At 40.7% G+C, this 18,934-nt stretch overlaps 2 protein-coding genes across 2 annotated transcripts; both read left to right on the forward strand.

Moving 5' to 3' along the window:
• The first annotated feature begins 6,151 nt into the window (after positions 1–6,151).
• Positions 6,152–10,429, forward strand: LOC146659314 (uncharacterized). Its single transcript, XM_085423300.1, has 7 exons — positions 6,152–6,458; positions 6,694–6,734; positions 7,029–7,187; positions 7,271–7,408; positions 8,359–8,601; positions 8,686–8,769; positions 8,882–10,429. The coding sequence occupies exons 2-7, from the start codon at positions 6,707–6,709 to the stop codon at positions 9,046–9,048; spliced, it is 819 nt and encodes a 272-aa protein (XP_085279426.1). The 5' UTR covers positions 6,152–6,458; positions 6,694–6,706; the 3' UTR covers positions 9,049–10,429.
• A 3,648-nt stretch (positions 10,430–14,077) lies between these two features.
• On the forward strand, positions 14,078–18,820 carry LOC146659315 (uncharacterized). The gene is made up of 9 exons (XM_085423296.1): positions 14,078–14,193; positions 15,103–15,143; positions 15,438–15,596; positions 15,680–15,817; positions 17,116–17,358; positions 17,442–17,510; positions 17,606–17,742; positions 17,868–17,932; positions 18,150–18,820. The coding sequence occupies exons 2-9, from the start codon at positions 15,116–15,118 to the stop codon at positions 18,223–18,225; spliced, it is 915 nt and encodes a 304-aa protein (XP_085279422.1). The 5' UTR covers positions 14,078–14,193; positions 15,103–15,115; the 3' UTR covers positions 18,226–18,820.
• Positions 18,821–18,934: the final 114 nt, after the last annotated feature.

The raw sequence follows: 18,934 nt of genomic DNA on the forward strand, positions 1-18,934 counted from the left end.
GGACACTGCGACGGCGGATCTCCAGTCACCCCATCCCTGGACACTTCTCTACGCCGACGATGTCTTCCTGGCCGATGAATCGCGAATAGAACTGCAATACCAAACGCAGCAGTGGAAGACTCGCCTAGCTGACTTCGGCCTGAGGCTCAACACCAACAAGACCGAATACTTAGAGGCTGGCCCCCAGACCGACGGCACGATCAGCGTCGATGGAGAAGATCTGGCGAAAGTACCTCATTTCAAATACCTCGGATCGATGATCAGCAATGACGGCGATATCCTACTAGATGTACGAGCCAGGATCAACGCAGCGTGGATGAAATGGCGCCAAGTCACCGGCGTCCTGTGTGACCGAAGAATGCCCAATCGCCTCGAGTCAAAGATCTACAAGAGTGTAGTGCGCCCCGTCGCCCTCTATGGATCCGAGTGCTGGCCAGCCACCGCAAAGCACGAACAAGCCCTTCACACGATGGAAATGCGGATGCTGCGATGGTGCCTAGGCCTGACACGATGGGACCACGTCATGAACACCGACGTTAGAAAGAGGATGGGAATCGCGCCAATCACAGATAAGATGCAAGAAGCGAGGCTGCGGTGGTACGGACATGTGGTACGGAGCGATGAGAACTCAGTGGTGAGAACAGCACTGCGGCTCAGCCCCCAAGGACGTCGACCTAGAGGCAGACCAAAGCGGAGATGGATGGACCGAATCAAGGACGACGTGAAGAAGATCGAAGCCGATCTGACCGATGCCCTTGACCGACCCAAGTGGAGACGACTTTGCAGAAAAGCGGACCCTGCAACCGAGTGGGAAAAACGCTAGGAGGAAGAAGAAGAAGTTTAGAAGACAACATGTACAACATGTGTGTCCAGCTTTTGAAAAATGTCTGAAAATTGGATCAAAGTGATCCTTTGTTGAATGTGTAACTCATTCTTGTCATTCTCACTTTGTCCAATGATCTGTGTTGCATTCAGGTGTTGCCAACGATTGCCCACTGGGACTCTCCTGTTGGATGTGGATTGCAATGGGGGTGTGCTGTCAGTTTGTTCTCCTGATAGTTTGTGTCATTGTCTTGTGTAAGTGTATGAGAAGAAGGAGGGTATGTGAGGAAAGGCGTTCATCAAATATTTATGTGTAGAGTTGATCGTTGATGATGAAACAAAAAATGGCTTAAGTCTAAATGACTGTCTCAGTTTGAGTATTACACTCTTCAGAAAATTGGTGCAGATGTACAGATAAAATATTTGGTTTATTTCCTGGACCTCGCTGAGTAAAACTAAGAACTGAAATCTACCTGAAGTCAGACATCTGGTCAGGCTTTACTTGCAAATGACTCACTAGTCTACCTTCATACACATATAAACTTGAGTGGCATCTCATTCTTAATCCTTAGGGTTTAATATCATGTAGGACCAACTGTGGCATCTTAAACTCTTATGGGAAGGCTTTCCATAGGTTTGGGAGTGTTTATAGGAGTTGACCATTCTTCCAGAAGCACATTTGTGAGGTCAGACACTGATGTTGGACCTTGCTCGCAGTCTCCACTCTAATTCATCTCAAAGGTGTTCTGTCAGGTTGAGGCCGGGACTCTGTGCAGGCCAGTCACGTTGTTCCAACAGGAACAGGAAGAGACCATCGCCAAACTGTTCCCACAAAGTTGGAAGAATGAAATTGTCCAAAACGTCTTGGTATGCTGAAGCATTAAGAGTTCATTTTACTGGAAATAAGCCGTTAAACCCCAACTCCTGAACAACAGCCCCTCACAATAATCCTCCACCAAACTTTACATTTGGCACAACGCAGGCGGACAAGTAGCATTCCCCTGGCAACCGTCAATTGGATAGTCCAGATGGAGAATCTTGATTCGTCACTCCAGAGAACATGTCTCCACTGCTCCAGTCGTCGTGTGCTTTATGCTGATCTGAAGGTCACATGAAGGTTGGAGGTCTGTGGTAATTGACTCTGCTCTGTGATTTTATGTGGGCTTCCACTTCATGGGTGTGGTGCTGTCATTCCACTTTGGTACCATAACACTAACAGTTGACTGTGGAATATTTAGTCATGTGGAAATTTAGAGATAGAAGTGACCAAAACATCTGAATTTAACGATTTGGATGCTTGAGTGAATATTTTTAGTATAATAACAAGTCCCAAACATTAGAGTAACTTTCCTGAATCTTCTCACTCTTTGTTAACTCTGACTGTTGATTTCCGCTGCCATCATTTGTCACTGGTTTCTCTTCTTTTATTGGATGATTACAGCTTGGTTCACTTCAGCCTTGGTGATTAATGATTCTGTCTATGTCTTGTTTTTTATTTCAAAAAGAAAAGCTTTGTTACTTGATAAATAAATGTTTTTCTGTCAGGCTGTGTGCTTTTTTAGCTTTTTGTTTCAGATTTTTTTCCCACTTTTTCTTCTATATGATGTCAAAGGGAGTGGATAACGTTGATCATGTTGTTAATTTCTCAGGTATATATCTTTAGTTTTGAGCACATAAGCCCCGCCCTCCTGCCTTTCTAACGGACTGCAACATAAGAAAACATCAGCAATAAGAAAAATGCTGCAAAAGCACACAAAACACAACAGAAATAGGAAAAACGAAAATGGAAATGGAATGTCTGGCCCATTGTTATGGGCCATTCGATCCCTATACAAGCGTTGCAAGAGCTTGGTTCGCATTGCCGGCAATAAGTCGGACTCGTTCCCGGTGGGTGATGGGATTCTGTTCATCATTTTTATGGACAGGATTTCTAGGTGCAGCCAAGTGGCAGAGGGCTTTTACTTCGATGGCCTCAGAATCTCATCTCTGCTTTTCGCGGATGATGTGGTTCTGTTGGCTTCATCGGGTGAGGGCCTCCAGCTCGCACTGGAACGGTTCACAGCTGAGTGTGAAGCAGTGGGAATGAGGATCAGCACCTCCAAATCTGAGTCCATGGTTCTCAGCTGGAAAAGGGTGGAGTGCCCACTCCAGGTTGGGGATGAGTTCCTGCCCCAAGTGGAGGAGTTCAAGTATCTTGGGGTCTTGTTCGCGAGTGATGGGAGAAGGGAGCCGGAGATCGACAGACGGATTGGTGCTGCAGCCACAGTGATGCGGACGCTGCACCGGTCCGTTGTGGTGAAGAGGGAGCTGAGTGTAAAAGCAAAGCTCTCAATTTACCGGTTAATCTATGTCCTTACCCTCACCCATGGCCATGAGCTGTGGGTAGTGACCGAAAGAACGAGATCGCGGATACAAGCGGCGGAAATGGGTTTCCTCCGAAGGGTGGCTGGCCTCTCCCTTACAGATAGGGTGAGAAGTTCAGCCATCCGGGAGGGGCTCAGAGTAGAGCTGCTGCTCCTCCACATCAAAAGGAGCCAGCTGAGGTGGTTCGGGCATCTGACAAGGATGCCTCCTGGGCGCCTCCTGGGCGCCTCCTGGGTGAGGTGTTTCAGGCATGTCCCACCGGGAGGAGGCCCCGGGGCAGACCCAGGACACGCTGGAGCAGGGGTGCCCAATCCCGGTCCTCGAGAGCTACCGTCCTGCAGCTTTTAGATACATCCTTGTTCCCACACACCTGAATCAAATGAATGGCTTGTTATCAGGTCTTTGCCAAACATGATGGCATGCTGAAGAGATCAAACCATTTGATTCAGCTGTGTTGGAGTAGGGATGCATCTAAAAGCTGCAGGATAGTAGCTCTCGAGGACCGGGATTGGGCACCCCTGCGCTGGAGAGATTATATCTCTCGGCTGGCCTGGGAACGCTTTGGTGTTCCCCCGGATAAGCTGGAGGAGGTGGCTGGGGAGAGGGAGGTCTGGGCTTCTCTGCTTAGGCTGCTTCCCCCGCGACCCGGCCCCGGATAAAGCGGAAGAAGATGGATGGATGGAAAATGGAAATAGGAAAAAAGAAAACAAAAATAGAAAAAACGAAAACAGAAATATGAAAAAACTGATTTCCCAAGCACAAGGGAAGTGTTTCTGGGGAGACAATAACCCTACGGACCAGTCGCAGGAACCAAAATATGCTATGTAAGTGTGTTTTAGTCTCATGATTCATATAATACTGATGACAGATTTTTAGGCTAATAGTTAGGCTAACACACTTACCTCTCATCTTTTCTTTCCTCACAAAACTGATAGATAGACATGCATTTCTTTTAAGTGTCTCCCAGCGCACTTCTTAGCATATTTTGGTTCCTGCAACTGGTCTGTAGGGTTATTTTCTCCCCAGAGACACTTCCCTTGTGCTTTTGGAAATTAGTTTTTTCCTATTTCTGTTTTTGTTTTTTCTAATTTCTGTTTTCTTTTTTCCTATTTCAGTTGTGTTTTGTGTGTTTTTGCAGTGTTTTTCTTATTGCTGGTGGGGGTTTTTTTAAGTTGCAATCCATTTGGCCTCTCATGGCCACTGTAGAAAAGGATTTTCTTACGGAGGGTAGGGCTTCAGATGAAAATAAGATAAATAATGTTCACTTGTCAATTAAAGTGGTCAGCTAATGACTTTTGTGGACGTTTTAATGGATTGTGTAACTAATATTCTGATAAATATTAGGTTTGTGCTTCAGTTCAGGTGAGTGAAATTTGTTTATTATTTGGAACTCGGGATGTGTGCAACTAATCATCGATGTTGTCACTAATCAGTCCCAGATTTACTTGTCATTTAATTTAATTGTTAAAATGTATTATTAATTGTCCAAAATGTTGGCAACAGTCTGCAATCAAATGACGCATTGTTGAGAAATGCCAAAAATTTGTGAATGAAGGCCTGATCTTTTTGTTAACTGCAGGAAATGAGCTTTCTATGAAAGGTGGATGGGCCCTCTCTTAGCGACAGGGTGAGGAGTTCAGTGATTATGGATGGGTTCAGAGTAGAGCCTCTACTCCTTCACATCGAAAGGAGACCGCTAAGGCTTTCGCCTCCCGCGTGAGGTGTTTGGTGTTGTGCCAAAAGGGATCGTCTGCCCAAAACTGATTTATTTCCATTTGTTTTTTATGTGTAATGGCATTACTTATTTTAGTAAACAGACTTTAGTAAACAGGATTTACAAAGGATAAACTCAGAAAATTACCTGTTTTTCATTTATCTTTATGGTTGCTGTAACTTTATACCACAGCAGCAGCTTCTCAGCTCGCAGCCGAACACATCACCAAAAACAACCCATGTTCAGGACCCAGTTCCCTATAATGTGCAGGGGAGGCGTGACCAGCTGATGTGGCCCAGGTGTGACAGCCACACTACCAACCATGCCCCGCCACAATAAAACACATTACAATGACATTTTATCAACACAAAATGCACCAGTTTATTGAATATGAATAACGTCATCAATTTACCTCAATTGTTAGAACGTCTATGTACAACCAATGTCCACTCTTAAATTAAGTAAATGCAACATGTTCTTTGTTTCAGTGCTAAACATTTACCTGGATTTTCATTCTTAAGGGATATTTCATAGTTTTAATCAAATTTTGGATAGAACTTTATTCAAACAATAGCAAAAGAAAAATAAAAGCATTTTATCCTACAGAAAACAAAATAGATGACTTGCTTACAAACTTACAAACTGCTTATTATATATGTGCTTGCTGCTCTCTGGTCATTGTTTGAGTTATTTATTAGTTCAGGGCATGATTACGAACCACAGGTCTGGTCAGAGAGCAGGTTCGGTTTGTTTTCCTGCGCCTTGCTGAGTAAAACTGAGAACCACCTGAGATCAATCAGACATCTGTTCAAGTTTAACTCACAAATTATTTCAGAAAACCAACAAGACCCACAGCTGCTTCGGGTCCTCTCTGCCTTTATTGGACGATTGGAGTTTGGTGTCATCACTTTAGTCTGACGACACCTCCTCTAGTGTGAGGAAATAAGACAAAGAAAGAATTTAGCATCCACAATAAGAGAAAATGTCATTAAATAAAAAAAATTGCAACTAATGACTGTCGGGGGAAAAACAGAAAAAACACCAAATCAGCTCGTTTACCTTCCGTTTCTTTTATTTTGAAAACAAATACTTTCTTATTTCTGCTGTGATGAATAAATATTAGTCTTTTTTCAAACTCTGTGTTCTTTCTTTTCTTTCTATTATGACTTCCTTGTTTATTTCCAAGTTATTTTCACTTCTCTTTTGCAGAAATCATTGTGACAATTGATCCATGAGAGTAGTCTAACTGAGTGTGTGCAGTTGAGCCTGTTTTAAGACACTCTGCAGAACTTTCTTCAGCTTTTTGTAAGAACTGCACTGAGTAGAAAATGCCAGGCCTAGATTGCAGGAAAATGCAGACATGAGTAGCAAACCCACAAAGATCTGGGGTTTGCAGTGGCTAACAACTTTGCAGCTCTGTCTTCAGATGTCTTCCGCTTTCTACACTTTTTGCATTCTTGAGCTCTTGTTTTCAGTGAAGTGAAGCACGGAGAGGATGAAGAAAGATTTTTGCCGTCACTAAATGAACTAAAAGACACAGAATCTGCTCAAAATTAAGGTAAGAGCTCAACTTACATTTTAAAATTGGGTTTTATGTTTCAGAAGGATTTCTTATTTTTAACATACGACACAGAGAGAGGATGGAAATCGAGCGAGGGCTTGGTGGTTTCTCTGTAAACTGTTTATCTCTCTGTGGCTGTGTATAAAATGAAAGTGTTCACTTTTAATAAGTTTTCTTTTTATGATTTAGTGTTAACACAAATGTTCATTTGTGTTTTATTTTAAACCCTCAGGTCGACTTTCAGAATGAAGGTGATTGTGTTGTTTGTGTTTGGTGAGTGAATATACTTGTGAAGACAATATTGTGAATAATCCTTTAAAATACTGCACATACATGTTGTAGATGGTGTGTGACCTCATGTTTAATCAAACTGAAAAATCTTCTATAAATATGGTTGAAGTGATGTTTTAATCATCTCAGGTTCTTTAATGTCACTGCACAAGTTTACGACGACATACAGAGAATATGACTGGTTTTGTCTCCATGTAGAGACGTTTCTTATATCCTCCTTTAAATAAGCATAATTAAAAGCAGAGTATTTATTCACTGTGATTGTCTTCTTTTCAGTGCTGGGTGCACTCTCTGCTGCAGGTGAAGTTTTCTTTGCAAAAGTCGGGGAGAAAGTCACATTGAAGTGTGGGGTCAGCAGCTACACACGCTCTCTGCGGTGGCTTCATGGAAATGACCTTCTTCATAGTGTTGATCAGAGAGGCTTCCCTCGCAAAGGTCTTTGATTATCTCAGAACACTTAACAGTAAAGTATTTGATGGTAACATTATAATAGAACATATTTTTATTTTCTGTGTTAGGCAGTGCTGAACTTGCACAGAGGTCAGTCGTGAGACTGACGAATCTGGAAATCTCCAGTGTGAGAGAAACAGATGCTGGACGGTTCACATGTTCGGCAGATTGGACACCTCGATACCATTCACTTTCTGTGTTCTCAGGTAAACAGCAGACCCTGAAAAATACACATTTACAAATAAATGTTCAAATATAACCGAACAGTGCAGCGTTTAACATATTAGGACAAATATGGTTTTGTTTTCATTTTCCCTGCACATTACATTGATAATCAGATTAATAAAAACATCACTGCTGAAAAATGAGGGGAAATTATTTTATGTGGCTGATGGTTCTTTTACTATAACAGGTAAAGGATATACAGCAAATATACAAAATGAATTTCTTGCACAGCATGTCTTGTATATGTTTTGAAATTTGGAGACTACATTTCCCAAAATCCAACTTAATCCCCTCCTAGTCAACCTGGTGGTGGGCAGGACCACCACAGTGTCAAGTGTGGCCACCCTGCCATTACTGGAGTCCATCAGGAGAAGGGGAAGCATCGGAGGGGCCACGGACATATGCTGGGCTCTAGAATTACATCCATAGCTATTAAATATTACATAAGACACAACTATTAATTAATAATTCTATTTTTTTATACTATTAACTATATAAACAGAATTTTCTTTAAAAAACTACTTTAGCTTTATTCCTTCGTTTTTATTTCTTTTTGTCAGATAATTGAATAAAAAGCTTACTTTGTGTTTCTATATGACAGTCATGCCGTGTAAGCAAATTATAACAGTGACCAAAAAAACCAAACCAAACAGTCCAGGCCTACGCTGTTCTCTCACCAGCTGGGTCACTACTTATTACCATCCCTCTACAGTTAAATGTTTATTTGTGTTTCATTTCACCAAAAATGTTCCATGTGTGAAAGAGTTACCACTTTTACTTTAATTCTTAGTGTAAGATGCTCTCATTGTATTTCATCTCATGTTATAAAGCTTTGTCATGTGTAATGAATTTGGATGAAGCTCCTTGTTGGTCTCCCTTTCTCTTTGTGATTCTCACTGTATCTGTGGTTATCTGTCTGTTTCCTTCTCAGTTTTGGTCTCCGTCAAACCCTCTGATGTTCTCGAGCTAAACGATGAGGCAACGCTCAGGTGTGAGGTGAAAGGTCAGCACCATGGTTGTGAAGTGAAGTGGAGAAGTCCAAATACATATTCACTCACAAATACATCAACAGTTCAACTCAAACCTGTAAAAACCTCACATAACGGGCCCTGGCTGTGTATCGTCACCTGTGGCAGGAATACATTTAGTGAGCGTCTGGCCATCACAGTACAAGGTAATACACAGTTACTAGGAATGAAGACCCATGTCCACATATGTAGTCAATAGAAACATAAAGATGTGTGTTTTTGTTCTTCAGAGCCTCCAACTACAACTCCACCATCCACCCCGAAGAACGTCACATTGTTTGTAACGAGTGCTCAGAAGACAACACGTGCAACATGTGCGTCCAGCTTTTGCAAAATGTCTGCAAATTTGATCAAAGTGATCCTTTGCTGAATGTGTAACTCATTCTTGTTGTTCTCTCTTTCTCCAATGATCTGTGTTGCATTCAGGTGTTGCCAACGATTGCCCACTGGGACTCTCCTGTTGGATGTGGTTTGCGATTGGGCTGTGCTGCCAGTTTGGGATGCTCCTGATAGTTTGTGTCATTGTCTTGTGTAAGTGTATGAGAAGAAGGAGGGCATGTGAGGAAAGGCGTTCATCAAATATTTATGTGTAGAGTTGATAGCTTATGTTAAAAGAAACCAAAAGAAAATGGGTTAAACGCCTCCTGCACCACTGTGTTTACAGATTATGGTGAACTTCTTCTTAAAGTTCTTCATTGATTGTGTAAGTGATCAGAGTCCTGATTTCACTCCACCAAGTTCTTACAAAAGTTCTGGCACACTTCACAGCTCGCAAAATTCTAAATGACTGTCTCAGATTGAGTATTACACTCTTCAGTAAATTGGTGCAGATGTACACATGAGGTGTCGATTTGTTTTCTGGGCCTTCCTGGGTGAAACTAAGAACCAACTAAGATCTCTCAGACATCAGTTCTGGCTTTACACACAGATTACACTTTATTGCCAAAAGTATTCACTCGTCTACCTTGACACGCATATGAACTTGAGTGACATCCCATTCTTAATCCATAGGGATTAATATGATGTACGACCAACTGTGGCAGCTGAAACTCTTACAGGAAGGCTTTCCAAAGGTTTAGGAGTGTTTATAGGTGTTTTTGGTGCTTCTGTACACCTGGACACCTGTCTAGAAGCACATTTGTGAGGTCAGACAATGATGTTGCACTAGAAGGCCTGGCTCACAGTCTCTGCTCTAATTCATCCCAAAGTTGTTCTGTCGGGTGGAGGTCGGGACTCTGTGCAGGCCAGTCACGTTGTTCCAACAGGAACGGGAAGAGACCATCGCCAAAGAAGAATGAAATTGTCCAAAATGTCTTGGTATGCTGAAGCATTAAGAGTTCCTTTTACTGGAACTAACCAGCTGAGCCCAACTAATGGAAAACAATCCCTCACAATAATCCCCCTCCACCAAACTTTACACTTAGCACAACGCAATCAGACAAGAAGCGTTCCCCTGGCAACCGTCCATTGCATTGTCCAGATGGAGAATCTTGATTCGTCACTCCAGAGAACATGTCTCCACTGCTCTAGAGTCCAGTCATAGTGTGCTTTATGCTGATCTGAAGATCACATGAAGGTTGGAGGTCTGTAGTGATTGACTCTGCTCCGTGATTTTATGTGTCCTACATCTTCATGGGTGTGCTGCTGTTATACCACTTTGGTGTCATACCACTAAGAGCTGACCGTGGAATATTTAGCGAGGAAATTTCAGAAATGGAAGTGACCAGAACACCTGATTTACTGATTTGGATGCTTGAGTGAATATTGTTAGTATAATGCCAAGTCCCAAACATTAGAGCAACTTCCCCAAGTCTCTTCACTCTTTCTTAACCCTGACTGTTGGTTTCCGCTGCCATCATTTATCACTGCTTCCTCTTCTTTTATTGGACAATTACAGCTTGACATTGTGATAATTTGATGATTCTTGTTTTGTCTTGTTTTTTATTGCATAAAGAAAAGCTTTGTTACTTCTGCTGTGATAAATAAATGTTTTTCTGTCAAGTTATGTGCTTTTTAAATTTTTGTTTCTGATATTTTTTTTCTACTTCTTCTTCTACATGATGTCAAAGGACGTGGATGATGTTAATGTTGTTAATTTTTCAGGTATATAGCTTTAGCTTTGAGGACATAAGCCCCACCCTCCTGCCTTTCTTATCTTGTATTTGTGAGGGGCAACCAATCAGATAAGGGTTTTCTCAAAGAGGGTAGGGCTGAATATTAGATGAAAAATTAGATGAAAGCTAAATAAGCCTCACTTGTCAATCTAAGTGGTCAGCTGGTGCCTTTTGGGGAAGTTTTAATGGATTATGTGACTAATATTCTGATAACTAATAATCAGCCCTGAGATCTGTGCTTCATCTCAGGTGAGTGAAATCAAGTCTTTTATTTGTTTATTACTTGGAACTTGGGATGTGTGGGACTAATCATCGTCATTGTCACTAGTCGTAAATGTGAGACTTTTTAAAATTTAAAAATGATGCCCATTGCCAGTAACTTACTTTGTCCTAAATGTTGGCAACACTCTGCCACTAGATGGCGCATTGTTGAGAAATGCCAAAAATCTGTGAATCAAGCCCTGTGTTAACGACAGGAAATAAGCTTTCTCTGAAAGGTGGATGGGCTCTCCCTTGGCGATCGGATGAGGAGTTCAGTGATTATGGTTCAGATTAGAGCCGCTGCTCCTCCACATCGAAAGGAGACCGCTAAGGCTGTCGCCCCCTGGGTGTTCAGTGTTGTGCCAAAAAGTGATCCTCTGTCCAAAACTGATTTGTTTTCACGTGTTTCTTATGTGTAATGTCTTTACTTATATTGGTAAATACACTTTATAATAATAATAGATTGCATTTATATAGCGCTTTTCGAGACCCTCAAAGCGCTTTACATTACATTTCCACTATCCATTCACTGTCACGTTCACACACTGGTGGAGGCAGCTACAGTTGTAGCCACAGCTGTCTTGGGGCAGACTGACAGAAGCAAGGCAGCCATATCGCACCATCGGCCCCTCTGGCCATCACCAGTAGGCGGTAGATGAAGTGTCTTGCCCAAGGACACAACGACCAAGACAGACAGAGCTGGGGATCAAACGGGCAACCTTCTGGTTACAAGATGAGCTTCCCAACCCTCTGAACCACGATCGCCCCAAACGTTAGTGAACAGGATTTACAAACATTATATGTAAAATTGAATAATTACCTGTTTTTCAAGTATCTTTATGACTCCATGTTATTGTTTCTATGTCCTTTTTGGCAACTTAAAATATGTTTACAGAACTATTGTTATATTTGTTGCAATTCCTGCTGTCCACTTGGCCAGATTACTTTTTTTAAAAAGACATTTTTAATGTCAACAAGATTTTTTACCTTATATATAAGCCACTGCAAAAACACTGATTGCAGCTTCTACCTTGTGATAGGAATGTCGTTTGTGGCTCAAGATGACTTGATATAATTAATCAGGGACACAGTTGACATATGTTTCACATATTATAGGCCAACAAGTTATCTAAAGCAGATATAATACAAACAATTACTTTTTGGCAAACAATCACTCAGGCCTACCGATAGAAGACCTGGCCCCTACTTGAAGGTAACAACTCTAACATTTAAATGTCTTAAACCATTTAAAGATGAAACTACATTTGTATTAAGACAGAATCTGAATTGATGCAGTAACAAATCAAGTTTACAATAGCAGCATTTAGTCAAAATCATAATTTTTTATTTCCTGGAGTCTAACGTAAAAAATGTATTCTGATGTGGAGACAAGTGTCATGCCAGCTTTAATAACTTGTACATTTGGATTATTTTAGGTGGCCCACTACTGCCCTCTATGTGCCATTTTATGTGAGTTCTTAAGTCCTTAAAACTCTGCAATGGAGCTAGTGACAGCAATATTATCGCAAATATCAGACACAATGTCTGCTTTTATGGGAAACAGGCCACGTTTGAAAGTGCAGGATTTATATTTAAATCAGTTCTTACATAATGACAAAAATAACAAGCACCTGTTCCCTGGTCAAAAAGAGGAACGTGGAAACTGGGTGGAGCCATGTGATCAAATCTGTGCTCAAATAAGTCAAAGGAGAGACCAAATCAGTATAGTGGTTACAAAGGCATGAAGTCTTAAACATTTCTTCTGTTAAAAACCTCCTTGGAGGGTGGAGATGATCTGCTGTAAAGACCCCTGAAGGGAGCAGCTGACAGAAAAAGAAGGGACCGGCTATTTTTCAATGTTCATATTTATTATTGACAAATCAGCCCTGGTTGAAGGGATATTTCATAGTTTTAATTAAATTTTTGGAAGCAACTTTAGTCAAATAATAGCAAAAGTAAAAACATTTCTTCCAGCAGAAACAAACAAAATAGATGAATTCCTTACAAACGTCCAAACGGACAGTTTTTAAGTTATTTATTAGTTCAGGGCAAATATCGGGAAAGAATTGCATTAAAATAAAATGAGGTAACCTTTGAGCTTCTTCAGCAGGGGGCACCATACTCCACATCTGCTCTGACAAAACTCATTTCATGGCTGCTGATGTGCACAGTCTGATGTGTTAATCTGTCAAAGAAGTGAAGGTTTGAAGGATTTATATCCATCTATCACCAACATACCTGGAGGAAAAATGTTTGTGTTGTGTCTGAATAGAAGAAAATGGACCAGTTTCTACTGATGAGTCCTGCTTTAACTTTTATTATGACATCTGTACCTGAGCTGTACATTTGGAGGCAGCAGGTGCTGTTAAACAGGCCTTTGTGTGTTTTATCTTTGTGTCTCACAGATGGGTGATCGTCAACAATCAGGTGAAGGTGTGCACCACAGAGACCTATGATAGCTCTCCCTCTACTGCAGGCTGAATGAGGTGATATTTGTCTTTAAATCCTCTGATTACAAACCTCAGGTCTGGTCAGAGAGCAGGTTCAGTTTGTTTCCTGGGACTTGCTGAGTAAAACTGAGAACCACCTGAGATTTTGTCAGACATCTGTTCAAGTTTAACTCACAAATAATTTCAGAAAACCAACAAGACCCACAGCTGCTTCGGGTCCTCTCTGCTTTTATTGGACGATTGGAGTTTGGTGTCATCACTTCAGTCTGACGCCTCCTCCTCCTCTGCCTGTTAGTGTGAGGAAATAAGACAAAGAAAGACTTTAACATCCACAGTGAGAGAAAATGTCATTTAATGAAAAAGAACTAATGTCTGTCAAAAAAGAAAAAAAAAACAGCAAATCAGCTCGTTTACCTTCAGTTCCTTTTATTTTGAAAACAAATACTTTGTTACTTCTGCTGTGATGAATAAATATTGGTTGTTTTTTTCAAACTCCGTGTTCTTTCTATTCTTCCTATTATGACTTCTCTGTTTAGTTCCAAGTTATTTTCACTTCTCTGTTACAGGAATCATTGTGGATCCATGAGTATAATCTGACTGAGTGTGTGCAGCTGAGCTTTTTTTAAGTCACTGTGCAGAACTTTCTTTAGCTTCTTGTAAGAACTGCACTGAGTAGAAAATGCCAGGCCTAGATTGCAGGAAAGTAGACCTGAGTAGCAAACCCACAAAGATCTGGGGTTTGCAGTGGCCTACAACTTTCCAGAGTGCAGCTCTCTCTTCAGATGTCTTCCGCCTTCTACACTTTTGCATCCTTGAGCTCTTGTTTTCAGTGAAGTGAAGCACGGAGAGGATGAAGAAAGATTTTTGCCTTCAATAACTGAACTAAAAGACACAGAATCTGTTCAAAATTAAGGTAAGAGCTCAACTCACATTTTAAAGTTGGGTTTTATGTTTCAGAATAAATAGTAAGGAGTTAACTCGACTATCCCGGAAACTTTCTGTTTGCTCCGTAATGGAGTTCAAAGTTACTGCAGAGGCACCAGTTTAAGAGCAAATACAGATGAAATGTTTCAAGTGTTTCAGAAATTGTTGTTTGTACGGAGTCGAAGTTAAAGTCTTTTAAACAAACCTGAAGAAAAAATGTGCTGAAGTTTGTTTCTGAGCCTTTGATGTGTACGATCATGTTAATTTAATAGGCTTAAAGATTCGTTAATCTGTGAGTTTAATTCTGTGGTTCAGTCACTGAGATTTAATTTTTCAAATGAGGCTCACAGAGTTAAGTTTAAAACTGAGCTTTAACTTTTTTAATTTTTGGCGTGATTAAAGCAGCTTATGTGGAGGCAGCAAGTGTTAAAATTCATTTTGATGCTAGTTAATTGGACACAATGATCTCAGTTGAGCTGTTTTTTTTAGGAGAATTAATATACACGTCACTTGAGTGGAAACAAATTTATATTTTTCTTCTTAAAACTTCTCATTTCTGATGAGCAGTCAGGTAAAGTTACAGCAGCTTTACAGGAAACACCTTCACATGAGCTGTTGGTGAGATTAAATTAAAGAGCCACAAGAAATGTTTGACTTTCTCAGTGACACTCTTTTTCACTTTTTAAGTCCAACACTGAGTTTTATCATTTTTAACATGCGACACAGAGAGAGGACGGAAATCGAGCGAGGGCTTGGTGGTTTCTCTGTAAAGTGTTCATGTGAAGAAGAATCTCTCTGTGGCTGTGTGTGAAATGAAAGTGTTCACGTTTAATTAGTTTTCTTGTTATGATGTCGTGTTAACAGTAATGTTCATTTGTGTTTTATTTTAAACCCTCAGGTCGACTTTCAGAATGAAGGTGATTGTGTTGTTTGTGTTTGGTGAGTGAATATACTTGTGAAGACAATATTGTGAATAATACTTTAAAATACTGCACACACATGTTGTAGATGGTGTGTGACCTCATGTTTAATCAAACTGAAAAATCTTCTATAAATATGGTTGAAGTGATGTTTTAATCATCTCAGGTTCTTTAATGTCACTGCACAAGTTTACGACGACATACAGAGAATATGACTGGTTTTGTCTCCATGTAGAGACGTTTCTTATATCCTCCTTTAAATAAGCATAATTAAAAGCAGAGTATTTATTCACTGTGATTGTCTTCTTTTCAGTGCTGGGTGCACTCTCTGCTGCAGGTGAAGTTTTTGTTGCAAAAGTCGGGGAGAAAGTCACATTGAAGTGTGGGGTCAGCAGCTACACACGCTCTCTGCGGTGGCTTCATGGAAATGACCTTCTTCATAGTGTTGATCAGAGAGGCTTCCCTCGCAAAGGTCTTTGATTATCTCAGAACACTTAACAGTAAAGTATTTGATGGTAACATTATAATAGAACATATTTTTATTTTCTGTGTTAGGCAGTGCTGAACTTGCACAGAGGTCAGTCGTGAGACTGATGAATCTGGAAATCTCCAGTGTGAGAGAAACAGATGCTGGACGGTTCACATGTTCGGCAGATGGGAAAAGTCATGAACATTCACTTTCTGTGTTGTCAGGTAAACAGCAGACCCTTGAAAATATACAATTACAAATAAATGTTCATATTTATTGGAACAGTGATGGGTTTAACATATTAGGACAGTTATGGTTTTGTTTTCTGGATCCTTTCATGTTACACTGATAATCAGGTTAATAAAAATGACACTGCTGTGAAATGAGGGGAAATTTGTTTAATGTGACTGATGGTTCTGTTACTATAACAGGTAAAAGGATATACAACAAAAATATACAACGTATTTCTTACACACTATGTTTTGTACTCACATTAGACAATTCAAAGCAGCAGAGACCAAAATCCAGATTATACTATTGAAAAATCAAGCTCAGAGTACTACATTTCCCTTAATTCAACTTAATCCTCTCCCAGTCAGCCTTCAACATCTTTAAATAAGTAAGTAAAGTTTATTAATTAAGCGCTTTTCATAGACAGGCCGTCACAAAGCGCTGTACACAAAGATTAAAATAAACAGAAAGTTACGTCACAGAATTTTCAATATACACAATATTAAAGTTTAATAGTAAATAAAAATGTAAAATTTAAAAAGCGTTGATCAACAGAAGGCTTGTTTAAAAAGATACGTTTTAAATGCTTTTAAAAGGATACCATAGAGTCAGCCAAACGTAGTTGTGGTGTAAACTGTTCCACAGACTGAAAGGCTCTGTCCTCTTTCAGACGTGTACGGGGAACAACCTCTTTAACAAACTCTGTTGTACAGGCAGCTTTCCTTGTTTGATGTCTCTAATCCCAACGTGGGACACCACTGAAACTTCCTGAACAGGAGTGGAGACACGGGGTGGGCAAGACCACCACAGTCTTAAGTTCTTGTTTTTTATTTTAGTGAACGGCTGCTTAAACAAAAAAGCTTATGCTGTGTTTCTATATGACAGTGATGCCTGTGTAAGCAAATTATGACAGTTATGGACAAAAAAAATGCAATTTGGTCTACACTAATTTGTAGTAAAGGAAAAGGACACAAACATCAGCTTGTGATGTAATAAACAGTCCAGGCCGGATCTTTTCTGTCACTAGCTGGGTCACTACTTATTACAATCCCTCTACAGTTAAATGGTTATCTATGATATTTTCATATCACCAAAAATGTTCCAATGTGTGAAAGAGTTACCACATTTCCTTTAATACTTAGTGTAATATGCTCTCATTCTTTTCCTCTCATGTTATAAAGCTTTGTCATGTGTGTAGCGAGTTTGGATGAAGCACCTTGTTCAGCATGGTCTCCTTTTCTCTTTGTGATTCTCACTGTATCTGTTGTTGTCCGTCTGTTCTCCTTCTCAGTTTCGGTCTCCGTCAAACCCTCTGCTGTTCTCAAGCCGAACGATGAGGCAACGCTTCAGTGTGAGGTGAAAGGTCAGCCCCAAGGATGTGAAGTGAAGTGGCAGAGTCCAAATGCAGATTCTCCCACAGATTCATCAACAGTTCAACTGAAACCTGTAACAAGCTCACATAACGGGGCCTGGCAGTGTATCGTCACCTGTGGCAGCAATAAGTTTAGTCAGAGTCTGACCATCACAGTACAAGGTAATACACAGGCACTAGGAATGAAGACCTTTGTGTGCATATGTGGTCAAAGAAACATAAAGATGTGTGTTTTTGTTCTTCAGAGCCTCCAACTACAACAAAGTCGCCACCCAAACTGAATGGCAAGAGTGAGAAACCCTGCGGCACAAACTGTGGGTACAGTTTATCACGACTTCTGCTCACAGAGATCCTTCACTGAATGTGTATCTGACACTTTTAATGCTTCAATAATCTGTTTGGCTTTCAGGCGGCAACGATGATGCTTCACCGAGGCTGTTGGGGCTCGCCTGGTGGGTGTGGGTTGCCATTGGTGTTGGCTGCCTGGTTGCGATTCTCCTGATGGTTTGTGTCATAGTCTTGTGTGTGAGAGTCAAAAGAAGGAAGGTGAGTGAGGAGATCCATTCATCACATCTTTATGTGGTGCTGTGATGACTGAAGATGAAACAAAGAAGAATGGCTCTCTGTAGCAAACAAAAAATGCATTTTTTTTCTTCTCTTGTTTTTTATAGAAGAGATTTCTGAAGATGAAGGGCCAACAACGACCCAGGCATAAGAAATACTGCCAGTGTGACCAGTAAATGTTCTTATTTTACTCCAGTCTCATAAAAAAAATCCCCTTTTACCCCCACTTCAGCGATCTCTCTTCACTTTACAGATGCTTTCTAATAGACTCTATTCACTTTATACGAATGACTGTTTGACCTTCATTTTCACAGTGGCTTTTACCGAGTGCTCCATTATTATGTTGTAATTAGTGTGAAAACTTCTCCTCTTTGCTCTCTTTATCACAGCCCAACAGCTGCAGCAAAACCGAAGCAAGGACGCCGGAGAGAGAAGCCATCAGCCCTCCCTCTGCACCCCGCCTAATGGAGTGACATGAAAGGCAGATTGAAAGGAGGGGAGATGCAGGAGAATAAAGAGTGAAAGAGAGGAGGGGCAAGGAGGAATAGATGGAGATAAGGAGTGAGTGATGGAGAACCCCAGTGCGGACACGGCGTGAATGTAAATTAGGCTTTTAATGCAAATAAAAATTCAATGTAATGATGTAGGAACTTTTTGTGTAGGCGTTCTTTCTGCAAGTATAATTCCCGTCTGAACACTGTTTGTCCTAAACATTTCACCCCTCCACCCCACCTCCACCCCCCTCCATCCACCCACCGGATGTCCTTGGACTCTCCTCCCAAATCCTGTCATCTGACTCCCCACGCTCACCTGCATGTCTCCAGTCAGTGAGCCGTGACATCCTCGGCTGTTTTCTTTGTCAGATTGTCAATCTTCCTCCAAGCGTTGTTGCTTCTTTTTTATTTTTGTTTTTTTTTTGGCCTGTCTGCCTTTTAAGCACAATTGTAACTAAAGATCTGCACTCGTTTTGCCTCAACATTTATACGTCATTTTAAATGTAACGCATTTATCGAGCTGATTAAAGAGAATGTCTTTCTTGTGTTTTTCTGCTCATATGTAAGATATTTCTTGTCTTCTTGTATTGCTTTAAAATCAAATGTTTATTTTCTCCATTCAATAAACTTTACTTGACGACAACATTTTCTTATTTATTTCTATCTGCATGTCACAATCA

Source organism: Rhamphochromis longiceps, linkage group LG11 (genome assembly GCF_057381845.1).
Source record: "Rhamphochromis longiceps isolate RC_006_pf linkage group LG11, R_longiceps_female_GT1.1, whole genome shotgun sequence".
NCBI lineage: Eukaryota > Metazoa > Chordata > Actinopteri > Cichliformes > Cichlidae > Rhamphochromis > Rhamphochromis longiceps.

Bases quoted from the DNA above. Each gene is read 5' to 3' on its own strand.
- LOC146659314 (XM_085423300.1), top strand. From the start codon at position 6,707: ATGAAGGTGATTGTGTTGTTTGTGTTTG. The intron at 6,735-7,028 runs GTGAGTGAATAT...TCTTCTTTTCAG, and splicing joins GATTGTGTTGTTTGTGTTTG to TGCTGGGTGCACTCTCTGCT. The intron at 7,409-8,358 runs GTAAACAGCAGA...TTTCCTTCTCAG, and splicing joins TTCACTTTCTGTGTTCTCAG to TTTTGGTCTCCGTCAAACCC.
- LOC146659315 (XM_085423296.1), top strand. From the start codon at position 15,116: ATGAAGGTGATTGTGTTGTTTGTGTTTG. The intron at 15,144-15,437 runs GTGAGTGAATAT...TCTTCTTTTCAG, and splicing joins GATTGTGTTGTTTGTGTTTG to TGCTGGGTGCACTCTCTGCT. The intron at 17,743-17,867 runs GTGAGTGAGGAG...TGTTTTTTATAG, and splicing joins TGAGAGTCAAAAGAAGGAAG to AAGAGATTTCTGAAGATGAA.